The sequence below is a fragment of the Cervus canadensis genome, chromosome 7 (genome assembly GCF_019320065.1).
Source record: "Cervus canadensis isolate Bull #8, Minnesota chromosome 7, ASM1932006v1, whole genome shotgun sequence".
Taxonomy (NCBI): domain Eukaryota; kingdom Metazoa; phylum Chordata; class Mammalia; order Artiodactyla; family Cervidae; genus Cervus; species Cervus canadensis.
The window spans coordinates 46110520-46126269 of record NC_057392.1 but is presented as its reverse complement, the minus strand read 5'-3'; the positions used below and the strand labels follow the sequence as shown (position 1 = coordinate 46126269).

The following is a 15750-nucleotide window of genomic DNA, read 5'->3' as shown; positions in this document are numbered from 1 at the left end:
GGCTTATTGCTCACAATGGGTCTTAACTGGGTGCCTCTCTCCCCGGTCCCCAGATGAGAATCACTCATCACTGTGGTGGCAGTTGGAGGCCATTGGAAGACTCTAGTGATGTTTGAATTTAATTACCAAACTTATGCAGAAGCAGTTCCTAGTGTGAGTGGCTACTGATTTTAAGATTATTTCCATAAGTTTTAGTCTTTCTAGTAAAGAGTTTCTGTATGAGTGCCTTTGTTATTTTTGAATTGGAAAAATGAGCAAAGTGTCTGTTTCACCACTTGTTAGCCTTCATTCCAGACAACTGCCAAACGATGCCTTGGGATTCTGTGGTCTGGGGTGAAGGGGCACTTAGGGATCACTGTCTCAGCTCATGTTCAGTGAGGAACACAGTCACTGCCCTAGGTTCTTTAAACAGAGGGAATTTAACATACAGAGTTCATTATAGAAGTGTTAGAAGGGCGGGAGCAACAAAAAGCTAAGTAAGGTTCCCCAAAGACTAGTAACTGCTGGAAGCTGCTATTCCTCCCTGGGAACAGAGGACTGAGAGGGAGGATGGTGTCACCCAGAGCTCGTGACCACTGTCTGAGCTGGAGCCCTGCATCCTGGTGGCTGGAACTCAGTCATGTGGCCACACCACCCATAAAGAGGCTAGGAAACAGTCTCCTGAGTGGCCAGAAGGAGAGGGAACAAAGTTTGCTGAGCAGCACGTTTGTGCTGCATGCGGGCATAGGAATCGCAGTGCGCGCAGGCCTGTGTGGCGTGGAGAAATGCAGAGCTTTAAAGCTGACTTCTCCCAGCAACGCCCCTCCCCCCCCGACTGCTGTTGAGTTGACCGCTGTGTGCCCTGTTTTCAGGAGGCCCTGGCCCAGCCCCAACCCTGGTGGAAGATCCAGCTGTTCGTATGGGAGCCAGTGCTGTTCGGGACCTGGGACGGTGTGTTCACCTCCTGCATGATCAACATTTTTGGGGTTGTCCTTTTCTTAAGGACCGGCTGGCTGGTGGTGAGTGATGAGCTGGTAGCCCTGGAGCCTCTTCTGGGCCTGGGACGTGGAAAGCTCTGTCGCCCTGGGGTATTCCACAGAGTGCTTGACAGATTCCTAAAGCACAGATGCTCCAGAGGCGGGAAACAAGATCACGCAGGTGGAGTAGCTAGCGTTGCTTTTAAGTGAGAATCCTGAGAACCTGGGCCTCAGACAGAGGATCATGTGGAAGCCTCCCCACGGATTTAACTACAAAAATGAGAGCCCAGAAGTCAGGGTGCATCTCGGGTGGGACTCGAGGTGGGTCAGAGAGAGCAGACTGATGGCAAGTTTGCCTCCAGTTTGTGACCCTTTCCAGCTTTCCTGGTGCCCTGCAACTTATCTGATGCCCCGCCTGGAGAGGCAGAGGGAATTGTACAGACCTACAGTCCTCCTCTATGCCTTTCTCTTCGCTTTCACTTCACTTCTGACACTACTGGTATCAGATATGTGTTTTTTCCCCCTCACCAAGCAATTGTGTAACACCAGCTGAGTATCCTACAATTTAACTCAATTCTACCACTGTCTACCTGGAGAGAGCATCATATGGCACAGGTTAAGGGCTCAGTCCCATGAAGCTGCCCCCACCTACTTCAGCTGCCAATCACAAGTCTAGGTTGCCCCTGTGCTTCAGGGGTTTCCCTGACACCTCCCCAAGATTCAGTTCACTTGCTAGAGCAGCTCACAGAACTCAGGGAAACACTTGTTTATGTTTACTAGCTTTTTAAAGGATATGATAAAAGATATAGATTGATAGACAGAAGAAGAGATCTGTAGGGCAAGGTCTGCAAGGGTCCTAGGAACAGGAGCTTCTGTTACCGTGGAGTTGAAGTGTATTACCCTCCTGATATGTGGATGTGTTCACCTACCTGGAAACTTTCTGAACCCCACACCTTGGGGATTTTTATAACAGCTTCAGCATACACGATCCATTATTGATTCCATTTCCAGCTGCTTTCCCCTCTCTAGAGAAGTGTGTGTGCATGTTGAGGATGGTGGTGGTGGAAACTCCGAGCTTCTAATCATGGCCTGGTCTTTCTGGTGATTAATCCCCACACAGGAACCTACTCACAGCTGCCTCATTAGAACAAGAGATGCTCCTAGGGCTCTTACCCCTTAGGAGTTTACAAGGGTTTTAGCAGCCCTGGGTCAGGGATGAAAAGTGAAAAAGTGTTAGTCACTCAGACGTGTCTGACTCTTTGTGACCCCATGGACTGTAGCCACCGGGCTCCTCTATCCATGGGATTCTCCAGGCAAGAATACTGGAATGGGTTGCCATTTCCTTCTCCAGGGGATCTTCCTGACCCAGGGATTGAACCTGGGTCTCCTGCACTGCAGACAGATTCTTTACCATCTGAGCCAGCAGGCTCAGGGATGGGGTCAAACACTAATATTAGAATGACAGATGTTCCTAGTGCTCTTGTCACTGGAGAAATGACAAGGTTTCAGGGACTTTGTTCCAGAAACCAGGTGCGGAGACCAATGTACAGTTGACCCCTGAACAATATGAGTTTGAACTACACACTCCATTTATCCTTGGATTTTTTCAATAAGTACTATAGTACTACGTGGTCCACTTTTGGTTGAATCTGTGGATGTGAAATTGGTTAGGGAGGGCTGACTATGGAACCTGAGCATTCACAGATTTTGGTATCTGAGAGCAGTCCCAGAATTAATCCCTTGGGGATACTGAGGGATGGCTGTATTTATTTTCTGTCATCTCACAGAGGTAGAGAGAGAGAGAGGTGTGTGTATGTGTTTATTGTCAGATTTTGGCTCATGTGATTGTGGGGGCTGACAAGTCCAAAATCTGTAGGGTAAGTGAGATGCAGGTAAGAACTGAGTTGCAGGTTTTTGAGTTGAAAACTTATAAACTTAAATATTACAGTCTGGAGACCAAATTCCTTCTTTTTTGGGAAACCTCAGTCTTTGCTCTTAAGGCCCTCAACTGGTTGCATGAGAACTACCCATATTATGTAATTTCTTTTACTTAAAGTCAACTGATTGTACATATTAAACACATCTTAAAAATACATTTATGGCAATTTCTAGACTAGTGTTTGACTAAAAAACTGGTCATTATAATCTAGCCAAGTTGGCACATAAAATTAACTGTCACATCTGTAAATTCTAGGGGATGAGAGCTTCACTGTAGTGGGGTATATGGGATTCTTAGCCCTCTTAGGAGGCTGGGTGAGGCCAGCCCTTCCTCAGCTCTTGCTCTTCTCCATACCCAGGCCTGTAGCTTCAGGTTCTACCTTTAACCAGAGCCTGAAATTGGGTCTGAAAGTTTTCTTTATTAATGTGCAGAAAGCTTAGAGCAGGTTTAGCAACCTCTCTGATGTGGATGGTGTGAATCCCTGCCTCTCATACTCCTCCAAAACTTACAGGGGAGCCCTTACAAAACACAAAGCCTCCAGCTCAGATGCCTTGTGCTAGCAGGCATTCTCAGGCTTCTGGGATCGAGCTCTGGTTTTTCCCCTTCCTGGGGCCACCCCTCTGCCCAGCACCTCCAGCCTGTGTCCTAGGGAGGCCCAGTCAGCTGTCTGCTGTGGCAGAGGACAGCCTGGCAGTGACGGCCTGGGCCCCTGGGCTCTGCCTTCTGCAGGGGATGGTTACAGAACAGTGGAAGGAGGAAAGGATGGGCTCTCTTTATCTCGATTCTTAAATTTTAGGGCCTCCTCTTAACTTTTCTGCTGGGTGATTATTTTTTGAGAAGTGGCTATCTAGAAGTGTGCTTTAGGTACATCCTTCAAGTGAAGTACAACTTGTATAAGTTATCATCTATTGCTGCATAAGAAATTAGTCCAGTACTTAGCAGCTTGAAGTCACAAATTTGTATTTATCTGGTTGTTACTGTGATTCAGGGATCCATGAGCAACTTAGCTGGCTGCCTCTGGCTCAGGCTTTCTTATGGGATTGCAGCCAAGCTGTCAGTCAGGGCTACAGTTTCATATGAAGGCTCCACTGGCAGAGGGTCTGTTGCTAAGATCACGATGAGGTTGTTGTCAGGCTTCGTCATATCGGCCTCTTCACAATGTTGTCTCAAAACCTGCAGCTGGTCTTCCCCAGGGCCAACAACCTAGAGTGAGGAAGCAAGTGCCCAAGATGACAGCCGAGGTCTTCTCATACCCTCATCTCAGAAATGACATCTCATCACTTCTGCAGGGCTCTGCTCACTAAAAGTGAGTCACGCCATCCAGCCCCCACTCAGGGAAGCAGACTACACAAGGGTATGAATGCCTGGAGGTGGGGACCCCCAGGACCATCTTTGAGGCTGCTACCACACAAATACATCCTTTTGCCCTAAAGTTATCTCTCCTTTTCAATTCTGACATTAGTTTTGTCTGAAAAATCATATTTGAACATGGAAATAAAGGTAAATGTGAAATGCCAAAAATAGAGCTTTTAGGGGATAACATAAAGTAGGGGTCATACCCAAGTCATTTTTAAACAGAAAATATTAATTCTAAAGAATAATTTGGCAGCATATTTGTAATTTGAAAAATGTTGTAGTGGCAGGTTTGATGTGAAAACGTAAAGATTGATACAGACTTTTAAAAATTATCCCATGTAGACGATTTAAGAGTGTGAAAACGAAGAGAATAGTATAAGTTCATTAAAAATATAAAATCAACAAAATAAGTAACTTCCTGAATAAAACATAACTGAATAAAACCTAATCCTTTAGGTACCATGTAGTTTACTGTGACAAACTTTAAATCCATTTTTTCCCCTTCTCTATTAGTAGAATCATAGTTTTGCTTGGTATGGCATTACTCTCAGCTGAAAATCCAGTAGATTAACAAATACAATAATCCCACTTCATTCTCCAACCTCCATCTAAATAGTTGTCAAAATAAAAATGAAGAAAATATTTACCTTTTTCTCCTCACCACCCACACTATTTTTGTTGCTGTTCAGTCGCTCAGTCGTATCCAACCCTTTGCGACCCCATGGACTGTGGCACACCAGGCTTCCCTGTCATTCACCAGCTCCCAGTGTTTGCTCAAACTCTTGTCCATTGAGTTGGTGATATTATCCAACCATCTCATCCTCTGTCGTCCCCTTCTCCACCTGCCTTCAATCTTTCCCAGCATCAGGGTCTTTTCTAATGAGTTGGCTCTTCACATCAGGTGGCCAAAGTATTGGAGCTTCAGCATCAGTCCCTCCAAGGAATATTCAGGGTTGATTTCCTTTAAGATTGACTGGTTGGATCTCCTTGCAGTTCAAGGGACTCTCAAGAGTCTTCTCCAACAATGCTTCTTTGTTCATTTATAAAAGGTCTTTCATATAAATTAACCAATTTTTCAATGCATTGAACTTCTAAATACTCAAATAACTTTCAGATGATAAGCATGTTTAAATGTCAGAAGAGTGAGAGCAGAGTAGGTATAGTAGATGTGTACCGTGCGCACAAATGAGAGAGAAATGGAGAAGGCAAAGAAACCGCCCCCTCCCCAAACCAAATCCTGTGTAATCCTGGAGTACACAGCCCAGAGGTAAGATGGGCTTGGAAACAGACTCAGTAAGACAAGTGCTGGGACGGGCACTAAGCCCTGGGTGCTGCTGGAGCCCAGAGGAAGGGATTTGGGGACAGCCTCCTGGAGAAGGAAATGGACCCTGTCTTGAAGGATGCATTGGATTCAGCCTGGCAGGGAAGAGGAGTGGGCAGGAAGGCATTCCAGGCGGGAACCTCATTGGTAGGAGGGTGGAGGTGAGGGAGCAGTGAGGTCACCACTGGGACACCCAGAGCATCTGTGGGGGAGTTGTCGGCTGAGGGATGGGAGGGTGGGGAGGGGACAGACCAGGAGGGGCCTTGTGGGGGTAGGATGTGGCTTTGACTTGACTTGTCAGGGCTTGTAAGTCTTGCAGAGTTTGCTGTGAGAACACTTGGCTTATCTGGAATTTCTTCCAAGCCTCACCCCTGTGGTGCTGCCTCTGTCTTTTCCCAGCGGGCTCACCTCTGATGGCATGGGGGTGGTGGTCAGTGCTCCCCTCTGTGCCCTGACTCTGACCTGAGTCCTTGCTCCCCTCCCCTCCCCACAGGGAAACACAGGCGTGCTTGCAGGCGTGTTTCTGGTGTCCTTCGTCGCCCTGGTGGCCCTGGTCACCGTGCTGTCCGGCATCGGGGTTGGGGAGCACTGTGGCGTGGGCAGCGGCGGCGTGTACTCCATGATCGCTGCGGTCCTTGGCGGGCAGACGGGAGGCACCATCGGGCTGCTGTATGTGTTTGGACAGGTGAGGCTGCCGTCCTGTGGAATGGCTTCTCTTGACTTGCCATCTGCCGCTGCCTTCTCATCCACCTTCCACCTGCCCCCTTGCCCCCACCGCTGACCTGAGAGGCAAGTGGATGGTTGAGGGAGCTCAGAGCGGAGCCGGGCTCTGGTCCAGGGCCCTGACCGTTAGTCTCCAAGCCTCCTCCTTCTCCACCACCTCTGCCTCTGGAGTCCTGCTGCTGCCAGGGAGCAGGGAGGTGCGGGCTGGGGCCATCCTTACAGCCTGTTTGGGGAGGGGGTGCACAGCAGTGGCCGGAGCCCGAACGGCAGCTGGGTGGCCTAGTCCCTGGGGCACTTCTACACTGAAAAGGGGACATTTCGTCTGTGCCAGGGACTTCCCTAGAAGCAGACAGTTCTCAAATGAACCGGAGCTCTCTAGGCTCATTGATGGCTTGACGGCCTCAAGAGGGAGGCTGAAAGCCCCTGTGTGGATGCCCTGTCTGAGAAGGAGAATACTAATGAGGGGGCCCCTCACCAGGGTGGACGGAGGCCCTCAGAAAACCACTGAGGAGAGAGAAGTACTGAAGCATGTTTAGCTAAAACACAGGGATGGTGACCTAGTGCTGAGGAAACAAGTGCAGACATTAAGCAGCAGGTCTTTGTGAGGACTTCTTGGACTGAAAAGGCTTTAATGATGGTGCAAAGGGTGGTGGGTGGCTGAAAAAATAGTTTAAAGAAAAGAATCTGTCTAAGAAAGAGCACAAGAGTCTCCTCAAAGAAAGCATCAGTCTGTTCCTTTTATTTTTAAGCAGCAGGGACAGGATATTGTAGCAAAAATACATCTGATTCTTCAACAGCACAAAACTCTGAGTGTGTATGTGTGTGTGTGTAGGACAGATGCATAAAAGGCAGACACATGGTCAGTGCACTCTTAAAAACCCCTTGGCTTTATGGAGAAAGGTCTTTAAGCAGGGTAGTTTGGGAGGTGAGCAATAAACAGTCAGTTTACTTTATTACCCTGGGGATTTATATACTGATTTTTTTTTTTTTTTTACTTTGTTTTATAGCCAAGCAGGCTGCAAGAGGGACAAACAGCAGTCTTCACTTCCCCTGCTTCCTGGGGTAGACAAAAAGCTCAGCTCTTGAAGCAGACACCACAGACAGGGGACCAGTGCTAGTGGACGGGAAGCCCTCCCTCCTCACGCCCCCCACCCTGCCCCCCACCTTCAAAGAGAGGAAGTCTCCTGAATGTGAACTGACTTGGGAGGAAAAGTGATCACAAAGATGTTTTCCGAGAGCAGGCAGCCCCTCTTGAAAAGCCATCACACTGACAGCCTTGCTTGCTTACTTTCTGTTGCTTTGGGGCCCAGCCAGAGACACCCGTGCCCCTCCGGTCAGTGGCCTCAGCATACCCCTGCTGCTTCTCTGCCTGACCTGGGCTGGGCTCTCTGATCAGGATGTGGCTGTTTTCATATGCTGCTAGATACAGTGTGCTAGCATTTTGTTGAGGATTTTTGCCTCTATATTGTGAAGGATATTGATCTGTAGTTTTCTTGTGATACTGTTGTCTAGTTTGGGTGTCATGATCATACTGGCCTCACAGAATGAGTTGGGAAGTGTTCCCACCTCTTCTTCTATTTCTGGGAAGAGTTTATGGAGGATTGGTGTTAATTCTTCTTTAAACATTTGGGAGAGTTTGGTGGTGAAACCATCTAGTCCTGGGCTTTTCTTTGTAGGAAGTTTTTTGATTGCTATTTCAGTCTCTTTACTCACATAGGCATATTCTGACCTTCTGTTTCTTCTTGAGTTTTGATAGTTTATATCTTTCTAGGAAACTGTCCTTTTTATCTAGGTTATCTAATGTTTTGGCATATAATCATTCATAGATTCCATTATAATCTTTTGTTTTTGTAAGATTGATAGCCGTGGTCTCCCTTTCATTCCTGATTTTAATCATTCGAGTCTTCCTCTTTTGTTGGTCAGTCTAGTTAAAAGTTTGTCTGCAAAGAAGCAATTTTTGGTTTTGTTACTTTTTTCTATTCTTTTTCTGACCTCTGTTTCATTTATTTCTGCTCCAATTTCTATTAGTTTTTTCCTTCTCTTTCCTCTGGGTTTAGTTCACTCTTCGTTTTCTAGTTTCTTAAAGTGGAAAGTTAGATCATTGATGTGAGACCTTTTTCTTCCAGAGACTGATTGGGGTTTCTGAGGGTCCTCATTCCTGGTTCTTCAGTTCAGTTGCTAAGTTGTGTCTAACTCTTTGCGACGCCATGGACTGCAGCACGCCGGGCCTCCTTGTCCATCACCAACTCCCGGAGCTTGCTCAAACTCATGTCCATCGAGTTGGTGATGCCATCCAACCATCTCATCCTCTGTCGGCCCCTTCTCCTCCTGTCTGCAATCTTTCCCAGCATCAGGGTCTTTTCCACTGAGTCAGTTCTTCACATCAGGTGCCCAAAGTATTAGAGCTTTAGCTTCAGCATCAGTCTTTCCAATGAATATTCAGGATTGATTTCCTTTAGGATTGACTGGTTTGATGTCCTTGCAGTCCAAGGGACTCTCAAGGGTCTTCTCCAATACCACAATTCAAAAGCATTAATACTTTGGTGCTCAGCTTTCTTTATGGTCCAACTCTCACATCCATACATGACTACTGGAAAAACCATAGCTTTGGTTCTTATTAACCCCTAATCCCCTCATCCCAGGGCATACATGCCCTTACGTATTTTTAGTAATTGCCAGAGGAGATGGCAATTACTTTGCTTTATTGACTATGCCAAAGCCTTTGACTGTGTGGATCACAACAAACTGGAAAATTCTTCAAGAGATGGGAATACCAGACCACCTTACCTGCCTCCTGAGAAATCTGTATACAGGAGGGGAAGCAATAGTTAGAGCTGGACATGGAACAACAGACTGGTTCCAAATAGGAAAAGGAGTATGTCAAGATTGTATATTGTCACCCTGCTTATTTAACCTATATGCGGAGTATATCATGCAAAATGCCAGGCTGGATAAAGTACAAGCTGGAATCAAGATTGCCGGGAGAAATATAAATAACCTCAGATATGCAGATGACACCACCCTTATGGCAGAAAGCAAAGAAGAACTAAAGAGCCTCTTGATGAAACTAAAAGAGCGGAGTGAAAAAGTTGGCTTAAAACTCAACATTCAGAAAACTTAAGATCATGGCATCTGGTCCCATCACTTCATGGGAAATAGATGGGGAAACAGTGGAAACAGTGGCTGACTTTATTTTGGGGGGCTCCAAAATCACTGCAGATGGTGACTGCAGCCATGAAATTAAAAGACACTTGCTCCTTGGAAGAAAAGCTATGACCAACCTAGAGAGCATATTAAAAAGCAGAGACATTACTGTGTCAACAAAGATCCATCTAGTCAAAGCTATGGTTTTTCCAGTAGTCATGTATGGATGTGAGAGTTGGACTATAAAGAAAGCTGAGTGCTGAAAAATGAACTGTGGTGTTAGAGAAGACTCTTGAGGGTCCCTTGGACTGCAAGGAGATCCAACCAGTCCATCCTAAAGGAAGTCAATCTTGAATATTCATTGGGAGGACTAATGTTGAAGCTGAAACTCCAATACTTTGGTCACCTGATGTGAAGAACTGACTCAGTGGAAAAGACCCTGATGCTGGGAAAGATTGAAGGCAGGAGGAGAAGGGGACAACAGAGGATGAGATGGTTGGATGGCAACACTGACTCGATGGACAAGAGTTTGAGCAAGCTCTGGGAGTTGGTGATGGACAGAGAGGCCTGGCGTGCTGCAGGCAATGGGATCACAAAGATTTGGACCTGACTGAGCGACTGAACTGAACTGAGGAGATGGCCTGTTGTGCCCTGGAGCAGGATCATCAAACTTCTTCTGAAAAGGGCCAGATAGTAAATATTTTAGTTTTTTGTGAAACTGTCATAGGTTTTTTTCACAGTGACTCAACTCTGCTATATAAGTGTGAAAGAAGCCATAGACAATTTGAAGTGGACATGGCTGTGTGCCAGTTAAGCTTTATTCCCCAAACAGGCAGCAGCAGGATTTGGCCAGAGGGCCAGAGTTTGCTGGCCCTTGCCCCAGAGCATCAACATTAAGAAGATACAGATATTTAAAATAATGATTTTTTTTTTAAGCTTACAAAACTTTCCATTGCCTTGCATCCTTCCAGACCCTTCCCTGTTCATCTCTCTGAGACACTGGTGCCAGGCCTGTTGTGTGTGGAGGAAGTGATGAACTGGGGTCCCTCCTTGCTCCCTGCCCTACCTCCTGAGTGCTTCCTCAGGACCACTTGCCCTGGATGCAGAATATCCAGCTTCAGCTTGCACTGTCCTGTCTAAAAGCATTTATTCATGGCTCACCTGCTGCTCACGAGACTCTGTAAAAAACAATGGAGGATTGAAAGACTTTCCTGGACCCAGTACAGGCCTGGGGTTTGTGATGTGAAAGCAAACACACCTGTAGGACATACAGCCTACCAACTCAAACTTTAAACTAGGAGTTTCGTGTGAGAAGAGGAAGGGTGTGGAGAGGCAGTTCTATCTTCTAGGTAGATTTTCTTTCTGGAAAGAGAAATGCCTCTGATTGTGAAAATACAATTTTTTAAAAACAACAAATGCTTTCAAAGGGAGGTGTTACACCCTGAAAATATAGTGGGTGACACCCTCTGGTTCCTGTGTCAGAGGGTTAGTTCTCTGTAGAGGACCAAAGAGAAAAAGGAATGCTTGTGATTCTAAACTTTAAGAGGAGATAAAATTTTTTAAATATAGTAAATTCTGAGGAGATTGACACATTAAACAAATCAAAAGGGATATTTTCTAGTGAAGAGGAACTTCATGGTTGGAAGGTAGACCATGTCTAAGGTGCTTGGATTGCTCTGGGCAAGGGCTGGCAGCTGCTGTTGTCCATACGTCTCCCTAGGGGAGCCCAGAGCCCAGGCCAGGCATGAGCTCTCTGGCAGTGATGGGGCCATGGGGGAGCCTTGTGTCCTGGAGGCACTGTGCCCAGATGCAGTTTTTGCATAAACAGAATAATACTCTAAATATGTTTGTTTTTATTTTCCTTGATAAAATTTCTTTAAAATTGCAAAATGATGTGCATTGTAACCAGTTAGCATATCAGAGATAATGGAGATGAAAAGGTTGTTTCCCTCCCCTCCTGTGGTAACCAGTGTGAACACCAAGTGTCCTGTTCAGCACCTTCCCTTGAGTTCACTGACATGAATTTATGGATGTTTGAAGCACTTGCTTGTTTTTACCAAGATGGGGACAAATTTCATAACCTATTCTATGATTTGTATTTATCACTGAACAAGAACTCATTGACATTTTGCTAGGCCAATGCCTTGAAGTCATGCTTTTAAACTAGTTGCTTAGTGTTGTATGATATGGATGTACTGTAATTCATGGTACATTCATTCTCTATTTATTGTTTTACTCTCTTATGTAAGAGTAGTTTTATTCCTTTTCTCACTTCTAAAAGTCTATATTTTTGTACTTTCTCTTCTTAATCGGGCTGAGGGATGTTTATGTATTTTATTGATCTCAAAAAAGAAAAAAATCAGCTTTGTTCTTTGTATACTTTCTTTTGTTTTTTACTTTCATTATTAATTTCATATATCCCTTGATTAAATATTTCTTCTGACTATCTTTGTATTTATATTGATTTTTTAAATCACTTCTTAATACTTTGTTCATGTATTTATAAACTATTAAAGAAAATTAGAGTTATAGTTTTCCCCCTTCTGAATACAGGATTAATGTGCTCAAGTTTTAGAATAAATCCTCTTTATTGCTTTCTAGATAATTTGAAATTTAAAAAATTTCTCCTTATTTTGCCAACATGGCTTAAATTTATCTCTGTTCTATTTTCCCCCTTGTTGATTTGGAAGTTCTACTATGCTTTTCATTCTTTGGGTAGTTACTATCTGCTTTTAGGAGCTGTAATTATACTTTTTCTATACTTCCCAAACAAAAACATTACTTACAACTCCTCTACATACCAAATATGAAATCTCTGATACTTTTACCTACATTCCATAGTTACTCTTACCTCTTATCCTCAAATCCTTAGGTTTTTGAGAAGTTGATTTAATCTGGGGCTGTCAAAACTTTCCCCTAAAAGTAAGTCTCTTCAGTTTCAAGAATCTTTATAACTTGTGTTGCAAATTTCCAGTGACCCTACCATCATCTATTTAGCACTAACAAAGTATTTTATTAAATTCATGGCTGTTTCCTTTTCTTCAGTAGCTATGACTGAACAACAATAACAGCAACAATAATGATAATGCCAATTGCTATTATTTCTGCAACTCTATCTATGAGCCAGGTGTTGCTCTAGGATTTCACACAAATTGTCTCATTTAATCCTAACAATAACCTTTTTTTTTTTTTGAGGTGATTTCTTCTTTTTTTTCTATTTAAATTCTTTTTTAAAAAAATTATATTCTTTTCCATTATGGTTTATCATAGGGTATTGAATTTAATTCTCTGTGCTATACAGTTCTCTGTGCTATACGTTTATTCATTCTATATATGTAATAGTTTATGTCTGCTAACCCTAACCTCCACTCCATCTCTCCCTAAATCCCCTCCCCCTTGGCAACCACAAGTCTTTTCTCTCTGTTGTAAGTCTGTTTTGTAAACGGTTTCATTTGTGTCATATTTTAGATTCCATACATGACTGATGCTGTGCTACGGTTAGTCACTCAGTCATGTCCAACTCTTTGTGACCCCATGGACCCACCAGGCTCCTCTGTCCATGGAGATTCTCCAGCAAGAATACTGGAGTGGGTTGCCATGCCCTCCTCCAAGGAATCTTCCCAACCCAGGAATCAAACCCAGGTCTCTCTTTGCAGGTGGATTCTTTACCATCTAAGCCACCAGGGAAGCTCACACACAACTGATATCATACGGTATTTGTTTTTCTCTTTCTGACTTGCTTCACTTACTACTATAATCTCTAGATCCATCCATGTTGCTGCAAATGGCATTATTTAATTTTTTTAATGACTAAGTAGTATTTTATTGTATATAATTGCATTATATAATATTCCATTGTGTATATATATGTATATATATGTACACATATATATATATATGTATATATATACACACATAGCAACAGTGAGCATAGTATTTATTCATAAAATGGGAGATGAGGAAGGGCTTCATGAAGAAGGAGGACCTTGACTGAAGCTTGAGTAGAATTTATTTCCTAAGAGAGCAGTAAGTGCAGAGTGACAGGGGGCTAAGGAACTATGGAAAGTGAGGTTGGTATTTTTTTCAAATGTTTATTTGAAATTGTGCTTCACATATTTTTTAAGGGGTAACATCTTGACTCTCAGGCAAATATAAACATGTGCCAGAGAGTTTCTTTGACTCATTGATTACTAGAGGAGCCAGTAAGATGTTAAAGTTGAGTGAGGTACGGGTCTTGGACAGATACAGATCAGATCCATAAGTTCCTAGTTAGGCAGTTTCATGAATAAATGTAAGGATGAGATTGCTAGGTTAGATACAAAACCAGTTAATGTTGTACAGGACAACATACCCTAATGTTTGGTGTTATCTCTTCTACCCGGAAGTTCTGTACATCTCTGCTGGGAAAAAAAAAAATCTATGAGTTAACATGTAACTTCGCTGAATCTGGGACAGTGAGTAGGACTAAGTACTTTCACCTAGATAGTCCTTGGGTAGCCTTTGTTCCATCAGTTCAGTTCAGTTCAGTCGCTCAGTTGTGTCCAACTCCTTGCGACCCCATGAACTGCAGCACAAAAGGCCTCCCTGTCCATCACCAACTCGCAGAGTTGACCCAAACTCATGTCCATTGAGTCGGTGATGCCATCCAACCATCTCATCCTCTGACATCCCCTTCTCCTCCTGCCCTCAATCTTTCCCAACATCAGGGTCTTTTCCAATGAGTCAGCTCTTCGCATCAGGTGGCCAAAGTATTGGAGTTTCAGCTTCAACATCAGTCCTTCCAGTGAACACCCAGGACTGATCTCCTTTAGGATGGACTGGTTGGATCTCCTTGCAGTCCAAGGGACTCTCAAGAGTCTTCTCCAACACCACAGTTCAAAAGCATCATTCTTCAGCACTCAGCTTTCTTTATAGTCCAACTCTCACATCCATACATGACTACTGGAAAAACCATAGCTTTGACTAGATGGATCTTTGTTGACACAGTAATATCTCTGCTTTTTAATATGCTGTCTAGGTTGGTCATAACTTTCCTTCCAAGGAGTAAGTGTCTTTTAATTTCATGGCTGCAGTCACCATCTGCAGTGATTTTGGAGCCCCCCAAAATAAAGTCAGCCACTGTTTCCACTGTTTCCCCATCTATTTCCCATGAAGTGATGGGACCAGATGCCATGATCTTAGTTTTCTGAATGTTGAGCTTTAAGCCAACTTTTTCACTCTCCTCTTTCACTTTCATCAAGAGGCTTCACTTCCTGCCATAAGGGTGGTGTCATCTGCATATCTGCGGTTATTGATATTTCTCCCAGCAATCTTGATTCCAGCTTGTGCTTCCTGAGTCCAGCATTACTCATGACGTACTCTGCATATAAGTTAAATAGGGTGACAATATACAGCCTTGGCGTACTCCTTTTCCTATTTGGAACCAGTCTGTTGGTCCATGTCCAGTTCTAACTGTTGCTTCCTGACCTGCATACAGGTTTCTCAAGAGGCAGATCAGGTGGTCTGGTATTTCCATCTCTTTCAGAAATTTCCACAGTTTATAGTGATCCACACAGTCAAAGGCTTTGGCATAGTCATTAAAGCAGAAATAGATGTTTTTCTGGAACTCTCTTGCTTTTTCGATGATCCAGCAGATGTTGTCAATTTGATTTCTGGTTCCTCTTCCTTTTCTAAAACCAGCTTGAACATCTGGAAGTTCACGGTTCACATATTGCTGAAGCCTGGCTTGGAGAATTTTGAGCATTACTTTACTAGCATGTGAGATGAGTGCAGTTGTGCAGTAGCTTGAGCATTCTTTGGCAAGGCCGTTCTTTGGGATTGGAATGAAAACTGACCTTTTCCAGTCCTGTGGCCACTGCTGAGTTTTCCATATTTGCTGACATATTGAGTGCAGCACTTTCACAGCATCATCTTTTAGGATTTGAAATAGCTCAACTGGAATTCCATCACATCCACTAGCTTTGTTTGTAGTGATGCTTTCTAAGGCCCACTTGACTTCACATTCCAGGATGTCTGGCTCTAGGTGAGTGATCACACCATCGTGATTATCTGGGTTGTGAAGATCTTTTTTGTACGGTTCTTCTGTGTATTCTTGCCACCTCTTCTTAATGTCTTCTACCTCTATTAGGTCCATACCATTTCTGTCCTTTATTGAGCCCATTTTTGCATGAAATGTTCCATATGACATTGGAAGAATGTGCTGCTCATTTTTTTTTTTCTCATTTCTAAGTTTTAGGTAATTTTAAAAATAATAGTAACACATTCAAAGAAATAGAGAAAACTCTGAGGTTTGCTTCAGTGCCCTTCCAAGG

At 43.9% G+C, this 15750-nt stretch overlaps 1 protein-coding gene across 2 annotated transcripts in view; it reads left to right on the top strand.

Moving 5' to 3' along the window:
* The window catches only part of SLC12A8 (solute carrier family 12 member 8), a 149195-nt gene that overhangs the window by 19618 nt on the left and 113827 nt on the right, over positions 1 to 15750 (top strand). For both annotated transcript variants that reach the window (XM_043473199.1, XM_043473200.1), the window contains exons 3-4: positions 852 to 998; positions 6066 to 6257. In XM_043473199.1, coding sequence (XP_043329134.1) covers positions 852 to 998; positions 6066 to 6257 — 339 coding nt within the window. The remainder of the gene's footprint in view (positions 1 to 851; positions 999 to 6065; positions 6258 to 15750) is intronic.